This window comes from Amblyomma americanum, chromosome 8, assembly GCF_052857255.1.
Source record: "Amblyomma americanum isolate KBUSLIRL-KWMA chromosome 8, ASM5285725v1, whole genome shotgun sequence".
NCBI classification, from domain to species: Eukaryota; Metazoa; Arthropoda; class Arachnida; order Ixodida; family Ixodidae; genus Amblyomma; species Amblyomma americanum.
In genome coordinates this window covers 99,795,057-99,812,739 of record NC_135504.1, presented here as the reverse complement: position 1 = coordinate 99,812,739, position 17,683 = coordinate 99,795,057, and the positions used below count along the sequence as shown (strand labels likewise).

Below are 17,683 nucleotides of genomic sequence, written 5' to 3'. Positions count from 1 at the left end.
AGACGCGCACACCACAGCACACGCAAGTGTCACAGACGGAAATCTGGGCCGATTTCATTGAAAAATCTGAGAACGGAGGCCTAAGAGCATTAGCGTCGTATTCGAGAGGTGCTGGTGGCTGGTGGGCCAACCCTGTGTCGAGCTAGTGAGTGAAGGCCCGCAGGGGCACCAACCGCCCCGTGGGTGCCCGGTAGCTGGCTGTGCGGACGCCGCCCTCATCACGGAGGAAGACTATAAGGAGTGGAAACTCCGCCGTCTGCGGCGACCAGAAAAGGTCACAAGCCCACGGCGCCACTATCCTGCTGGCGGCGTCTGGCGGCGTGGAAAGAAACTACTGGTATAAAACGTCCGGCGTGCCCGCTGAAGAAAACACCCGTTTTGTCTGCTTGTCGTCTGCTTTGAGCGCGCGCCGCCTGCCCGGGCGCTGCTTTTTTTATTTTTTCCCTGCTGCCTACGAGGCGCCGCCACTGCATGCGCCCCCGTATCTGGTCGCCTGCGCTCGCTCGCGCAGACGGGAGTTTTTCCTCCTGTATAGTCTTGCTCCGTGGCCCTCATCAGATTTCTTGATCAAAGAGTAAATAACAACTAACGCTGTAAAACGCAGCGCCCTCTTGGCAAGCAGTTTTGCAGAGCTTTACCGGAAAGCAGGGCTGCGTGGTTCAAGCGGCATCGCAGCAGAAATGTTTGGTGTAATTAAAGGGACACTGAGGAGAAATTGAAGTTGGCTTGTATCGATAGAATACCAGCTCCTGATCACAAAAGCGCCGCTCTTACTGATAACAAAGCTTTTGTAAGGTAGAAAATAGCAAGAACCAAAATACAGGTATGGCCGCCACAGGCCAAACTCGCAAGTACAAGCGTGGTGACGTCGTAGGACAAGAGACGCCACCTTGGAGGAATTATCCTTCCTACATGGGGCGCGAATCTCTGAGGCTGACAAAGGAAGATTGCGCGGTTCAATATTGAAGTAAGCTTTGTTTTGAACCGATAGCGCACTTTTAACACATAAGGAAGGCAGACAAAAGACAACCTGAATGTTGGAAGCAAAGAAAACCGATGCTTGGCGGCACCACAGGCGGCCAGGAGAGTTTCGATTTGTTAAGGCGCTTCGCGTCTATGAGCTTTGCGTGCCCCGTGATTTTGTTTTTGACGCGCCTCGATTTACAAGCACCCAACAGCAGAGGAACTCCAAGTGCCGCTTCAAGTGCTAGTGAACCATTGAAGGAGCCTGTTAAGGCTTGTCAGATGATCGCCACGGTCGGTGAAAAACTATGATGGCACGGTGGTCAGCAATCGTACAAGGCAGCACCTGTGTATTCGCACGCTCGCCCGGCGAAACATTCCCGGCTGTGCCGGTCAACTTCAAACTAACGGAAATCGTTTATTAGGGACGAGAGACAAGGTACAAGACAGTTCAGAAAAATTGCTGGTGGCCTAGCTCTGTTAGGCCAGGATATACCTAGCGAAAGCGCGGAGATTTCTGCATCAGAAGAGTGCACTCACTAGATGCGCCTTTATTGACGGCTGTAACTTGAGCCGTCGTGGCGGAGCGGCAGCGTTTCCGCCACAAAGGACGAAGGCCCTGGTTCGATTCCAAACCTCGGCACCAGACTTCTTTTCTTTTATTTAGTGAATGGGCGGGGGGTTTCAGTGGCTCCCATAGATGCCGCCACCGAATACATTGGTTAGCGGGTAAGCGCAGGCTCTGTTAAGGCGCGTTTATGCTCCGGGGTAACACGCGCGCGCGCGCGCTGCACGGCAACGTCACGTCGGCCAAAGCGAGACCCTCTATACTGCGCTTAACAGCCGACGCGTTCGGCGGCTTCGGCGCACTCTGACCGCACTGGCGGGGAGACTTGGGGCATGTCTCTATTTCTCGCCGAGTGCGCCAGCCACCGCCGGCCCGGCCGGACTGATTCGGCTCCGCGGCGAGGTGCGCGTTGTGACGTAATTCAATAACTTCGGCAGTTGGGCGGAGCTGTTCTTTTCGAGCTCTCGGCTAATTTGATCCATTCACAGTACACATCAGAAGGTACATGCAAGTGGACGAGAGCCCGATCCAGTGGACCCGTTGGATCTTGCGGAAGCCCTTGAAGCGTCGTGCGTCGGCTTTAGTTTCAAGGCGCCCACTTTAAACGCGACCGCCCTTGAGCACCTATCCGTATTTTTGGTGGCAATAAAATAAACAAATAACTTGTTTCTTGCAACCGTGGGAGACCTCGACGCCGCCTGCTGCCCCGTGCAACCGCGCCGTTCAAGGAATCCCAATCCGTTGGCCCCAAAGACCTGGCCAGCCTCCGATGGGCGCAACGCGCCGACCTTGTCCTGGCGCCTCGCGACTCCCCGCATTGGGATTATGATATTTAGTTTGCAACGGCTGCTCACTGAGGAAGGGGGAAACGACCCGCCGGCGCCTAACCTAACCGTGCTCCCTCAAAAGCATCGCACGCTCTGTGGGGCTGAGGTGGCTGATATGCAGGCCGGAGATTTTGCGACAACTACGTCCTCGGGTTCGGGAACGGGATCCATCGCAACGCTGGCAAGACGCCGGTGCAAACGCAAACAGAGCGACGGTAGCGACCCCCGATAGATGCCTTCAACGTACGGCGGCGGTAGCTTTCATGTCGGCAGCTGCTAGACCGCACCGCTAGCCGCCAGAAATCACGGAGTCTCCGTTTACGTCACGTTTCACGTCAATCCGTCCTGTGACGTCATAAGAGTTCTCCGTGTCGTCATAAGAGTTCTCGAGTTTGAATCGCAGCGGCGGGAAAAACTTTTTCAACTTCGAATCCAAATTTCCTTGACATAAATGCATCTTTCGCTGCGGGACAAGCGGCAACAAAGCCATGAAATGCCGAACTATCAGATTTTGCTAACGAAAAAATTTGATAGGGTTCTCCTCAGTGTCCCTTTAAGCTATACGCCTTGAACACTTTTCCGCTAAAGGCCTCGCGCGGGATTCCGGGTGAAGGCGCTTCACCTTCACGCTCAGCACATGGGCGGACACGGATGAGAAAGATGTAAAACATTGGAACGCTTGCGTAATGTTTGCCTCGTGTCCTGACAAAACATTACGACCATGGCACACTGATAGTGCAAGAGGGCCGTGCAAGATTATAGTGCGAGAGGGCCGTGGAATATTATAATGCAAGAGGGCTGTGCAAGATTATAGTGCAAGAGGTCCGTGCAAGATCATAATGCAAGAGGGCCGTGCGGATTGTTACGTCTCACCTTGTAGACGCGCTGAGGAGGCCAGCCAGGAACAAGCCCCTCATCATTGTAACGTCGGCAAGTCTTTCTTTCATGAAGTACGGAACAATCTGGAAGAAAATGCATTATGTTGGTGCTCGCGTGCCCACTAGAGCATGTGAATTAAAAAGATAAAATCCAATATCTTTGGTCTTCTGTTTTCTCCCACGTTTCAACCAAAGCCTTTTAACAGCGCACAATATCTTCTGTCGATGCTTCTGCAGATCAGACTAGACAGAGCTGCTTTCAAAGCTCTTCAGATGCCATCGCCAGTTCGTTTCGTTTCCTTCAAATAAGTTTTCGCTGCAGTACACTCTACAGCCGGTGACCAAAAAGAAGATTAAAATTAGCGGCCTAATCTATGCTATAGACCTACATTACGTCGCTGCTGGAATCCACGTGTGTTGTCCTACGATTTCTATGTTCGCTGATGAAGGAAAAATCCAAGGAAGGTTCTCACTAAAGAAACCTTGACGCGCTTGTTTCGTTACGTCACTTGTGAGCACCCGTAGATGACGTAACGCATACGGCAATGTTTTCTTAGAATCGTCGCCGGTAATTTCGGTCTCGGCACAAGCATTGGTTCTGATTTCATTTTCGTTAAGACTGTGTCACGCGTTCTAGGTTCGGTGATGTCTCTCTGGCGGATATAAAGTTATGGGAACGACAGCCTTGGCACAAGCATGTTTACATACATTTTATACACGCGACGAGAGAACTAGACGCACAAGAATTGTCACGCCCGAAGAGAGAAACCAGGACACTATATATCTATACTCGGGTTCATACGTTGCAGTCAACGCCGCCTAAGGTAGCGCACCGTTTCGCGCAAGCCAAAACTATATCTGAAAAGTAGCTCACCTACAACCAAGCAATCACGATAAGCACATCAGAGCATACGTCGCACGGCACAATATTTTTAAGTTTTCATTTTTCCGTCGTGGGTAGATATTTGGATTTCTTTGCCACGGGATGTTGTTGACGGCGGTTCTGTGTCTAGCTTTATCGCTAAGGTAGAATGTTTGTTCCATTTAGTGCCATAACGCGGAAGTTTTTTTTTTTTGCAGCTTGAGCGGAATGATGCTCTGCTACAGTAGTGCGCTGATGTGCTAATATGTCGTACAAAGTGATGCACATTGCGAATACGTTTGTAGCCCACTCCCTGTATGGGCCTGTCAAATGCTCATAGTATTGACAAATAAATAAATAACACGGGCATATTTCGTTTCGACAAATATCATATACCGCAACTGGGAACTTCGTTTCACCTCTGTCCACGTATTTGTCCTGAGACTCATCGAGACTTCGAGAAATAAGAATGACATGTGCCGGTATGACACGCGGCTGGCAGTGAGGATAGTCCTGGCTCCATCAGCGCCCAAAAAGTACCACACACTGCGGGAAACTTACAGCCAGAGAACCCGGACCCTGCCGCCTCACAGTTTAGACTGTGATTCCTAATGCTGGCTTTTTGTTTTACACCGCTCTTTTTTTTTTCGTCCGTACAATCACACAGGCTTCCAGAGGAATGAATGATATATTTGGCGGAGTAACACGGTTTTGCGGGACCACTACTTCTGAAGACTTCGCTGTATTGCTTGCTATGAATGAAATGGAGTACACAACCACATGGGAGCTCGACTAGATCACCTGCGAGGGAGGCTATCGGGCGGGTGTTCGAAGCTCCGAGACGCTTTGGGACACTAAACCCTCATAAACCGTAAATTCTACATGCCCGTGTACTGTTCGATATCAGTGCACGTTAAAGAACCCCAAGTGGTCAAAATTTCTGGAGCCCTTCAAGAAGGCCTCCCTCATAGCCTGAGTCGCTTGGGGATGTCAAACCCCCGTAAACCATAAACCATTAATTCTGGACAACTAAGTGAATCACGCTTCGTGAACAGCTGCTACATGTGGCTTCGATGACAGATGTTTCTTGCAAAATGTGAGATACAAATTGAGATATGAGATACAATAAAAACATTGTCGAGCAGTAAGTTTGCAGTGAGATTTCAAGCTGGATTAAATGTGTTTAACTCGATGCAACCGCATCAATCACTTTTCAGTGTAACGGAGTCACCTTGAAGCATGTTTCATCATTCCAGGCGTTGAAAAGAGTTGCTGGCTTTGTGCTACCGTGATACAGGAACAAGTTCGAGGTCAAAGCCTTAAAATAGACTTGGCAGTGAAGCAGTGACGCCGCTGGAAAGCGCTCAATCTTCCATCTTTTTCAGGTGAATTATGGGCTTTCTAAACCTTGTGAGGATGTTTCTTCTTGTCCTCCCATGCCCACAAGTCCTAATGGTGAATGCTTACTAGTGCTTTTGTGTGTCACGATGCTTGCTTTCGGGCGACGTTGAAATGAATCCGGTGCTGAATAGTCGTTAGGCCGAAAATATTGGCTGTGGTTTAGCTCTCGCCGCTCCGTTTCGCTTGGCGTACCTTCTTCATCTTCGTCCCTGGACGTGGATTCACTCTCTCCCCTATCCACCCCCCCTCCGTTTCACCAGCGCGCCGCGCCGCCGGCAGCAGCACGTGACCAACCACGTGACCAGCCACGGCGCCGCCACGGAGCTCAAGAGGTGCCACGCTGAAGGCTCGAAGTGCTAGCGTAGTGTAGCTCTCGCTACAAAACACCTTTCGCAGAAGAGCGAACCTTCGCATGAAGTTGATTGCCCTTCAATGCTATAATCCTGGGTAAGCTAGAAGACCACTCAAGCAAATTAGAGAAAAGTCCGCCCCTACTCATTGACGACAAGAAAAAAATCGTCTAATCTGCAGGAACCCAATTAAAAAGTTTCCAGCATATACACTCGGCTCGGTTAGGTTAAATCAAAATAATTAACTTTCAAGTAATATCAGATTTGCTCGGAAACTCGACTGCGTAGGCAAGGTGTGACTTAGGATGGCGGGCGGTTTTTTCAAGGCGTCGTCGATAATCGGGTAGCGCTGTCGGACCAGTTACTTGCGGAGTGCTTCGCAGTTAGGAGCGATTAAGCCTTCTTCACGGGAGCAGATGAGTTCAAATCTTAGAGCCTGGAAGTATGGCATTCCTTTCTTGCAATGTTTTCAGTATATACTTTCAAAACTATTGTCGTTCGTTGGCTTACTAAACACCGATTTGACAAGCTGGTTCTGCGAGATCTGAAGTGTGTCGTCTAAAAATTGCAAGGAGAATACGATTCTCCCTAACGCGAAATTTGAGAGCAGCTCTGTCGGTGTCTCTGGGCCTGTAGGCTCATCGCTTCCTTTGCTGGGTCATCCGAACATCTGGGGACGATGTTAGTTCGATAGTAGTATTAGTTGAAGCAGACGACGGTGTCCAATGCACGGCGCAAGAGTGTGTCGCAGTCTTAACACGAGGCGTAATCGGCTGGGGCGATAGCCTGGTGCTTCTCATCCTCTGTAGGCTCACTGTTTTGCTTTGATGGGGCGTCAGCACTTCTGGCGACGACATTAGACGGTAGTAGTATTATTTTATGAAGACGACGATGGAAAGTGCACATCGTGCGAGAATGTATACAGAGTGTCCCAGCTAAATTTAGCCAAGGTTTAAAAATATGCCCAGAAAATCTAAGACGACGCGACCAAATGCATGTTGCTGGCTATTGTATGGAGCAATTCAAACTATTTTTGTATTCCGCTTAATTGCATAATTTGTACAGATTAATTAAAAAACTTCGCAAGGAACAAAGATAGGCGAAAAAGTCCAGTGAGAAAGTTGTAGAATACGCTCTGCGAAAGGTACCAGTGTACAGAGTCTAACTTTCCATCTTTTACGTATCGGCTTTCTTTCGCTCACTGCAGATGCCCGCGAAATACAAGAAATACCACGTGACATGTCCGCTTCCGCTCCGCGATTGCAGGGCTATCAGGCTGGCTGTGCAATTTAGGCAGGCTGTGCAATTTAGGCGAGCGCAAGCGATAAGGACTGTGCCTGCTTGTCGCTATCAAGCGCCAGAAGGGAAGCATACCGCTGGCCTATATCGCACAGCCAGCTGCTGAGTCGCAGCCCTGTCACTTTTTAAGCGGCAGCACACCGGGCTAAATGATCTGTTCGTTCCTACACGGAACGTTTGAGAGCAATGCAATCGCGGCGCGAGCGGACATGTCACGTGCTTTTTTTGTATTTCTTGGGTATTAATATATCCGCGCTCAGGCGCGGATATAATATCTGACATGGACAGATATCTGCCCCTGCTCGCGCCAGCGCGCGCGTCGTGCTTTGCGCATGCGCAGACAGAATGCAGCGTACGCCCGAGTGCGTAGGCGCTCCGCCGGTACGCGTATACGATGTGTCTATCGAGTTGGGACTATACGCGGCCAGAGTGGTACAGACGCGAACAATTGGCGGACACTTCCCTTCTTTTGTTGAGCCCCCAACGCGCTTTTTCTTTCTTGGTTTTTCTCCCTCCCTCTTTTTTTCTTCTCGAAGTAGCCGCATGCCCTCACAGCCCGGCCTCCCTCTTTCGCCTCTCTCTCGCGCGTGCGTGTGTGCGTGCGAGTGTGTGTGTGCAGTGAGTTCATGCGTACGCGACGCGGCGCTTTTCTTCCCTATCATGGCATAGGTGTCTCTGCTGTGTACCGCTCCCCCTTCTTTCTTTCGTTTTTTTTATTTCTCTTCTTTTCTAAGCCCTCTTTGTGCCAAGTCCCGTGCTATATGAAGACGCGTCCATGCACTGTATGATCATTATTGAAAAAAATCGGTCCTCCGATCGAAACGTCGAGTAAAATACAAATGTTTCCTTTAACGAAGCGTATACTTCGCTCTCTCTCTCTCTCTCTCTCTCTCTCTCTATATATATATATATATATATATATATATATATATATATATATATATAAAGCAGACAAGGCAAATGAAATGAGGGGCTCGTTTGACAAACATATGAAGGAAGCCAACAGTCACCGAAACCAAGGTGCATAGGGGAATGTTTCTATTTATTTATTTTTTAATTTGTAGTGCCAGTCAATGGGAGAATACTCTGATTAATCTTTCGCTTAAAGAAAATTACTTATCAAGCAGCTGAAAAAACAACCATGCCGCCGGTGGGATCCGAACCCACGACCTCCGAATATCGGTGCTTTACCAACTGGTCTACGGCGACGGCTGTCCAATCTGCTGCTTTCGTTGGTATTTATGTTTTGCGTGTAAGCGAACCTTGAGTGTTCACCAGCGCCACCCTCGTCCATAGCGGCGGACGTAGCATGTCCTGTAATACCGCGAGTGTGACGTGGAACGTCATCTAACGGCGATGGGGGAACTATGCGAGAGCCCCCTTATGCTACCTTTGGCATCAAGACTGACAGAACCGAGACCCTCGTTAAGCTATTAGCAGACAAGGCAAATGAAATGAGGGGCCCGTTTGACAAACATATGAAGGAAGCCGAGTCACCGAAACCAAATTGCATAGGGGAATGTTTCTATTTATTTTTTTAACTTGTAGTGCCAATCAATTGAGAATAATACTCCGATTAATCTGTCGCTTACAGAAAATTACTTATCAAGCAGTAGAAAAAACAACCATACCGCCGGTGGAATCTGAACCCACGCCCTCCGAATATCGCGTCCGGTGCTCTACGAACTGGATGAGGGTGGCGCTGGTGAACACTCTCAAGGTTCGCTTACACGTAAAACATAAATACCCACGAAAGCACCAGATTGAACACCGCCGCCGTAGTTCAGTTGGTAGAGCATCGGACGCGATATTCGGAGGTGATGGGTTCAGATCCCACCAGCGGCATGGTTGTTTTTTCTGGAGCTTGATAAGTAATTTTCTTTAAGCAACATGTTACACACACACACACACACACACACACACACACACACACACACACACACACACACACACACACACACACACACACACACGCACACGCACACACACACACACACACACACACACACACACACACACACACACACACACACACACACACACACACACACACACACGCACGCACACGCACGCACGCACACGCACACACACACACACATATATATATATATATAATGTTAACGGCCATATATATATATATATATATATATATATATATATATATATATATATATATATATATTAACGGTGCGCACATATGGGACAGAAATGTAGAGGCTAAAAAAAGGTTGGAAATTATGGGAATTAAATGGATTACAACTCAGAAGCTATGGAAACGAAAACGTTAAGTGCGATGCTAAGAGACAGGAATAACGCCGAGTCGGTCATAGAAGAAACGCTCGTCAATGGCATTTTGGTCGAAATCAAGAAGATTGAATGGACGTGGACACGTAAAGACAAGAGAACGTTCTTTAAGGAAAACGCAGTGGAAGCGTAGCAGAGGGTGGGAAAGCCAGGTGGACGGATGAGATTAGGAAGTTTGCCGGAATAAGGTGGCTGGAGCATGGTTAATTGGGAGGATAAGGCAGCAACCCTAAGTGCTGCAGTGGAAGTAAATAGGTTAATAACCATGATGGTGATTACTTGCGCCTTTACGTGGGTTCGTGATCACAAAAGCAGTTTGACAAAATTTTGTTAACCCAGACTGTTTCTGACAACTTGTGATTACAAGTTTATAATGCTCATGCTTGTTCCTTTGGCTGCGATATTGTGAGAAATAAAATTTGGGATGACAGCCCCACACTTTGTTATTCAGCTTCTAGTCACGCATGGCCGCGCTGAAGATTTCACCACAAGTAACCGTCGATAATCACCTGGTCGTAGCTCTCGATGGCACCCGACAGGACAGGGTCGCAGTCTCTGTACCAGTATATGAGAAACAGAGCTGCAACTTCTCCAAACACGAAGAAGGACACAACGAACACAGCGCCTGCGGCCGCTATCCTGCAAAGAAGCGCACGAGAAAAAGTATTTTCAGTTTCTTCCTAATGGAACCACCTGGTGGACCGCGCTTCTTGCTGCACGAGCCCGGGAACAGCTTAAGCTGATCAGCCGTGCCAGTCTGGAGGGGACAACACAGACAGAAACGTAAGAGACATGCCTTTTCGCTTCTTGCAGTGTCCTTGCGGCAATGAACCTCTGCACTGCCATCTGGTCAAATCCGGTGCGTACCACGATATAAGACAGCCCTCCCACCAGGCTGCTCCAGACATTCTCGTCGGTTGTAGGGTCAAAGTCATTTCTGTGGGCACAGGAAAAGTGTAGCTCTGAAGTGAACGAGTTAAGCGGCTACCGACGCATGTGCAACGACCACATAAAATATTGTAGGCCTTGCCGGTCAGGAACAGTCTACTATAGATAGTCTCTGCATATAAGTAAGCACTCGCCGGGTCAATCTGTATGTGACGACAGCACATATTAATTATTTTCGGACATTCCTACTGCGTTAGTTTATTAGGTAAATGAGAAGAGCTGTGCAATATTTCTAGCGTTTTTATGTGGTTTCGGTGACTGCTGGATTCCATCATTTATCCCATAGCGAGCGCCTCTTTGCATTCCATTGTTTGATATGTAACGCCTTATGTTATGTAGCAATCACCAGAACGCTTAAAGCGAACAAGGAAAAGAATACCTACCCCGCAGTACGAATCAGAGGCACTTAGGTAATATTCAGTGTGACCCGGAAGCATCACAAAAGCATCATACTCTGAACTTTTACCAATGCACGCGCGAAGATTATTTTCAGTTACGGTCACATGTTTATAGAATCAACAAAAAGTTGATAGTAACTGCCATTTTATGTAGAAGCCATGAGAAAAATTACGCTAAAAAACACGCCACACACAAAGGCAGGATACATAGAAGAGGACGAGCGCAAACAATCAACTTATATGTTCATGTGCTAAAACCCCTAATTATAGAAAGTTGTTCCATGTGCGTATAAGGTATATTCACGACAGGCAAAGATACACGGCCCACTCATCATGCCCTAAACGACAAAATTAAAAAAAATGTTTTGTACAGGCCCACTGACGCACCTCTCCTCCATTCCTCTCATTAAAATTCCTTCTCTCCCTCTCTCAATCATTATCGTTCTTTCTAAAAAATGCTTCCAGAATTTCACGTGGAATGGCACTGCTGCCGTAGCTAACGATCTCTATCTCCTGAAGGCGTGAAGACATTTGCATTTTCTTCAGTGCTCAGAAAAATTTATGCCACCATCTTTATCTCCTAATGAATCTTCATGCTCCCCTGTGCGATCATTAATGCAGCGCTCTGTATCACCTATGTAGGTCTTTCCACAAGACAGTGGTACTGTGTAAACCACTCCTGTCGCGCATTTTACTAAGGGCTTCACATGCTTTTGTCACAACCACTTTTTCTTTCTTTAAGCTTTGCCGCCGAGAGCACAGCTGGCCTGAGAACATCTGCTGATGCTGAGAACAACGGTACTGCGCACCTATTGGCCACTTTCTTCAGGTTTTACGCTATCTTGTGCATGCAAGGTACCAGTACAGGTTTCGTTGCATTGTTGTCAGCCTTTTGGCGCGGCGGTAAGTGAAACCTTGCATGGTTTAGAAGTTGAAAGTAATAGCGCGCGAAAGGGCTCAAAACAATGCTACGAAACCTGTAGTGGTACCTTGCATGCACAAGAATGCGCAAAACCTGAAGGAAGTGGCCAACAGGTACGCAGTCATGATGTTCTCAGCACCAAGGAGGCTAGACCAGCTGTGCTCTCGCACGGCAAAGCTTAAAGGAAGAAAAAGTGGCTGTGACAAAAAGCATGTGAAGCCCTTATTAAAACGCGCGACAGGTCTGGTTTACACAATACCGCTGTCTTGTGGAAACGCCTACATAGGTCAGACAGGGTGCTGCATTAATGATCGCACAGCGGAGCATGAACGTTCATTAGGAGATAAAGATGGCGGCATACATTTTTCTGAGCACTGAAGAAAGTGGAAATGTCTTTACGCCTTCAGGAGATAAAGATTGTTAGCAACGGCAGCAGTGCTATTCCATGTGAAATTTTGGACGCATTTTTTATAAAGAACGATAACGACTGTGTCAGGGGTGCGTTAGTGGGCCTGTACAAAAGCAAACTAGTGTTTTTGAATTCTGTCGTTTAGGGCATGATGAGTGCGCACGTGTATCTTGACCTGTCGTGAATGTGCCTTATACGCACATGCGGCTACTTTCTATATTTTCGGGCTCAGCCCATGAATAAATAAGTTGATAGTTTGCGCTCTTCCTGTTCTGTGTGCCCTTCCTTTGTGTGTTGTGTTTTTGAGCACAACTTTACTCATGTATTCTGCAGACGATTTCCAACTAGCCAGACTACAACTGTTCTTAAAGCCATTTCATTTAGTGCCCTTGGTGCACGAGTACCCCAGTGACTTCACAGGGGAGCAACTTCCGGCGACACATTTTGCACACACTTCCGGCGTCAACCAAGCCATCTAATGCTTTCGCATTAGCAATGCCCACACGTAACGGGAGGCCTTACCGGAGAATGTACGCCTTGACGTTGAAGTCACTCAAAGGCCTCAGTGGTGGGCTGGTACTACTGGAGTCGTAGATGATTTTGCCGATTATGATTGCCGGCATCGACAGCATAACTAGAGCTTGGACGCAGTCCGCCCACACGACGCTACGGAGTCCGCCCTGGAAAAGGAGAAATGGTTATTTGTTGAGATCATCCAAAGAAACTGAAGCCACCTGGGTATTGTACGCGTGAATGGTGTCGATTAGTGCGCATTAACTCACATATACTAGTGCAAAAAAAATCCATCAAATTAGTGTCTCCAAAAGCTGGTGTAAATGTTCATCTCTTATGAGGCCTCTGTCGGGAATAGAGAAAAGAAACAAAGGCAGCTCCAAAGAAGGAAGAAAAATTGGCAGTGGCTTAGCTCGGCTATGCCAGGATATGCGTAGCGAGAGGTGCGTTTCCCTGCTTGAACTTGTTGTGGTCATTGCATGTTTAGCAATGAGAGACATTGGGTATAACATCTTTTATCATTTTGCTTGACAGAGACGAAGACTGCCCGATGACCTTTGAAGTAGCATGCAGCGATCTCAATTTTGTGGATACTGTATTTCGATTTGGTAGAATCTCTAGTATACAAGCTCTGTAGTAGTTCCCCATTAGGTAGTATGGGCATGAGAGTTCGAAGCTTTATTAAAGTCAAACTTTTCTTTCAAACACTGACTGAGAGAGTCCTGTTTCTTGATGAAATCACTCAAAGTCTCACACAACTGTAAAACCATGCCGTAGGCTGGTATACACGTGGCAGCCACATCAATCGTCTGCTTGACAGATGCTCCCGGTGCCACGTAGACTCATTGGATGATAATGACGCTTTCCAGAAGCCGAACACAGCAGGCTTTACCATTATTCACCGCGATCGAAGGGAGATGTCTGACAGCGGCGATACCTTGCTTCACGTACATACAAACTCCAGCGTTATTATTTGGCTCAAGCCAACTTCCAGCGACAACCTCAGGATCGGAAGAGTTAATCTTCTCTTGTCTATACCGCCGTTTAACAGCGGCTTCACCCTCCTTCTCTGCATGCACGTGAAACGTGATACAGGCGCCCACTACATCTCCGCCTTTTATACGCAATCCTGCGCATGCGACGCGGGGTTCAGGTGATAGAGCGGCGTGCGTCGAGGCGGCTATACGAAGACCGTGGCGCAGCAGTGGGGCCTCTCTGGTTACCATGGTATTGACGCATGCGCACAACTGCTCATCCGCGTGACGTCACGCTCGGCTTGGACGGTGGAGCGGGCGCGCGGCATGCCACACTTTGCTCCTCTCTGGTTGCCATGGTAACGGCGCATGCGCACATTTGGCTTCTCCCATGTACCGCGAAATGCTCGACTGGTTGCCTAGTGTAGCTCCCGCTACAGAAATAAAGGCCCCAGGAACGGCGATGTCAACGCTGAGCTAATTTTGGGAGAAGAGGGCGTTGTCCCTTTCCCTGCTGAAAACTGTTTTCTTTCAACCATCATAACGGCCAGGACCATCAAGAAATCGGGCGAATCTCTTCCCAGAAGACTAAAATGGAGAAGTGGCCCCACCCCTACCCGCCGCGGTGGCTCAGTGGTTAGGGCGCTGGGCTACTGAGCCTCGAACACTCGACACAGACTAGGCAGGGCAAAGGCCGACAACCTGTGTTTTGAGTAGTTGGTTTTAATGCCATAGCATTTAGGGTTACCGTCTTGCGAAGACCAGCGTATTTTGTAGCGTGAGCTACACTGACCGAGGTTCACAAGTTTCGCGTGGCTCCTGGAGAGCCGTGCTGCGCATGCGCGAGGAGCAGTAACGTCACACGGCGATCAGCTGGCTCGCCGGAGCCGCCGCGCGCGCCTCGCCGGCCTGCGCATTCTAGAAGAGTGACGTCATAGCCGCGAAAGACTCACTGGCGCCGGCGCGTGTCCAGCTGTGCGCCTCCGTTGCGCAGTACCCAAGTCTGATCCTGCGTCGGAGCCGCTTGATAGCGCCTCTCAATTTGTGCGCATGCGCAGAGGTATCAGTGGGGGTATACATTTAACGGGGCGTTTGCCAGTGTGCTATAGCCATGGAGGAGACCGAAATTGCAGCTCAGCGGCTCAGCGTAGCTCACGTTACGTATATCGTGGCATAGCCTAGATAAGCCAATGCTAACGTTTTCGTTAACGAAGTTCTTTGACCGGTAAACAGGCCATGACGTCATCGGCACCACCAAAATCGGAAATCTGGGGACATAAATGTTGCAGTACTTTCATTTGGTTTATCGTATGGAATTGTACTACCCCGACCCACTAATCCACATTAATCCACCCACTAATTTCTATGATTTTGCCCTAATTCACCAGCAAGTCTCTACTAATTCATATTAATCCACCCACTATCATACCTTGACGCATTTCCTAGGGTGGGCCTACTTTTTTTGGTGTGGCCAACTTCCAAACGCCATCGCATTTTCTTCTATAAGAAAGTGATTAAGAAGGCTCCCAAGATTTATGGATGGAGTATTTTCCGGGCCACAAGACAGCTCATGCTTTCATAATGCTTTTCTCGATTAAGACTACACACGCCGGGGTCAATCATATTAGAGAAAATAGCTCATATTTTTACCGTGGCAGATGAGTTCCCTTTATTATTCCCCTGTCCACATGAATGAATTGCAAGTATATTTCATTCCCTATCAAATTAAAAAGCAGGCTTTTGTTTTTTGTTTGGTGTTCGTCATAATACATACCACAAAACGCAAAATAACCGAACTAGCGATCTCTTTTTTCAGGTTGAGGTAAAATGTGATGAACCACCTTCTTAAACGTGACATTACATTTACTTTCCAGGTTCCAGACGAGAACTAAATCTGTTTAACTCTGAAGGTTTATCGTTTTTCCCATGATCAGGAAGGCCCCGCTCCCTTTTTGTGACGGCGATGGAAGTGGAGGACGTCAGGCTCCCTCTGGAACTCGGTGGGTCGGCGGCAGCTGCCCAGAGGAAGCGCTTCTACCAATCGAGTGAGGCAAGCAGCCAGACACTGTGCTGTACTCCGCTACAAGCGAGGACTCCTCGGCGGACGACGGGTTCGTCCCCATGATGAGCAAGAAAATCAAGAGAAGACTGCGTAAGAGTGAGGACTCGTCCTCATCAAGTACATCTACCTTCATCACGACGCGTGGTGCATCGGCGCATACAGTCCTGTTTGCGCCTGAAACGTCCACCGACAACCTCACCCTGCTAAACAGACAAGCTACGTCGGTGTTCCCCGAGGCTCGCGTCCCGGGGGTGATCAAGGACGTCAGGATCAACAGCCGAAGGAACCTCCTTGCCATCGATGTAACGAACGGAGCGCCTTGGAAAATCTAGCCACCATATAGAAGATCGGAGACGTCCCCGTCCGCTCTCTTGTTCTTGAAAACTATGGCACAATCGCTGGCGCCATTTACGACATTAATGCAAACATCTTTTACTCCGACCTGCCAATACTCATTAAATCAGCGACGAACAGCATCGAAATAACCAAGGTTCAGCGCCTCGGCAAGTGAAGGTGAGTAAAGCTCACTTTTAAGGGCGACTGTATTCCATCGCACGTGAAGGTTGGCCACTTTCGACATGCAGTTCGCCCATTCGTCCCGAAGCCGCTTCAGTGTCGGAAGTGCATGAAAATTGGGCATGTAAGTGGTATTTGTATTAACACCATAGCGAGCCCGCTCTGCTCTGAACCACACAGCGGTGAAAGTTGCCACGCTACTGTCTTGTGAGTGCGCCAACTGCCATGGCCCTCATGACGCTTCTTCGAAAGTCTGTCCCCGCCTGAAGAAAGGACGGGCGGTGTTGAAGCAAATGGTACGAGACGTTTCAACGCACAGAGAGGCCGCAACTACGGTGCGTCGGCGTCGTTCTCGTCGCCGACGGTCTACTAAACAAAAGGCTGACAGCGGCAGGGAAGCCCCCATCGCTCCTGCTGCTTATCCTACCCCACCGCCGAGTAATGTAAGCCCGGTCACCGGTGAAGCCGGAACGACTTCTTCAGAGGTGACATGGACACCTTTGCCGCAGCCACGCTCGACCTTGGTGTCGGAACAGGCACCACGCCCCACACTCCCACGCCTACAGCTGAGCGAGCCCAAGGCAGAGATACAGCCCCAGGTGAGGAAGTGCAGGCTTTCGCCATCATGAGATACCTTATGAACGCCATGCGTTTGATGCTATCATTCATTCGCCATCAGCACGGAATGCATTGCAGGTACTGGAAGCGCTAAATCCAGTCCTTGCAGCTTTCCAGTAGCAGACACAATGGCTCTCTCAGCATTATCATTTGAAAGCCACGTCAGAGAAGCATCCATTTTTCCAGTGGAATGCCCGTGGACTCAATTCCCGTTTTTCAGACATTCGCGAATACGTCTATAAACACAGATGTCCAATTCTTGTGATTAATGAGCCCAATTTACAAAATACCATCCCAATTTATGGCTATGAAGCGTTTGAATCCTCCACGCACAGGGGAAATAGCAAGGTCATCCTTTACATTCGAAGGGAGCTTACTTATGTGCACCATACGGTTCCCCCTCACAACCATAACCAGAACGTCTGTTTAACGGTGAAAAGGCGCACCCTGACGTTTACGTTTACGCTTGTGGGCGCGTACTTATCTCTAAAAACAAGGTTTGACGCCGACCGACTGAGGGACTTGTTGGCTGTAACACCTGGGCCTTGGATCGTCACTGGTGACCTTCATGCGCATCACGCCATGTGGGGAGGCATCCGGATGAATTCGAAGGAAAGAAGTCTTGTCTGTTTAGGCCTCTGACCACGACTTACAATGCCTTAACGACGGTTCTCTAACGTACATTCGCGGACTGTCTTACAACAGTTGTCTGGACCTGGTGTTTGTGTCTCGGTGCCTTGCGAGACGCGTCCGGTGGTTTGACGAGGTAGAAATGCATGGAACTGACCACATCACTACATATATTGTTTCTGGTCTCGCTGGATGGAGATCTGCCATACGTTTGCAACGAATACACTGGTCAATGTTTAAA

General features: G+C 48.7%; 1 protein-coding gene across 1 annotated transcript in view; it reads right to left on the bottom strand.

The window, feature by feature from the left end:
- Positions 1-17,683, bottom strand: part of LOC144102644 (sodium-coupled monocarboxylate transporter 1-like) — a 91,792-nt gene that overhangs the window by 38,865 nt on the left and 35,244 nt on the right. The window contains exons 7-10 of the mRNA XM_077635861.1: positions 12,652-12,809; positions 10,249-10,389; positions 9,962-10,091; positions 3,232-3,320 (exon numbers count right to left, since the gene is read on the bottom strand). Of these exons, the coding sequence (XP_077491987.1) occupies positions 3,232-3,320; positions 9,962-10,091; positions 10,249-10,389; positions 12,652-12,809 (518 nt within the window). The remainder of the gene's footprint in view (positions 1-3,231; positions 3,321-9,961; positions 10,092-10,248; positions 10,390-12,651; positions 12,810-17,683) is intronic.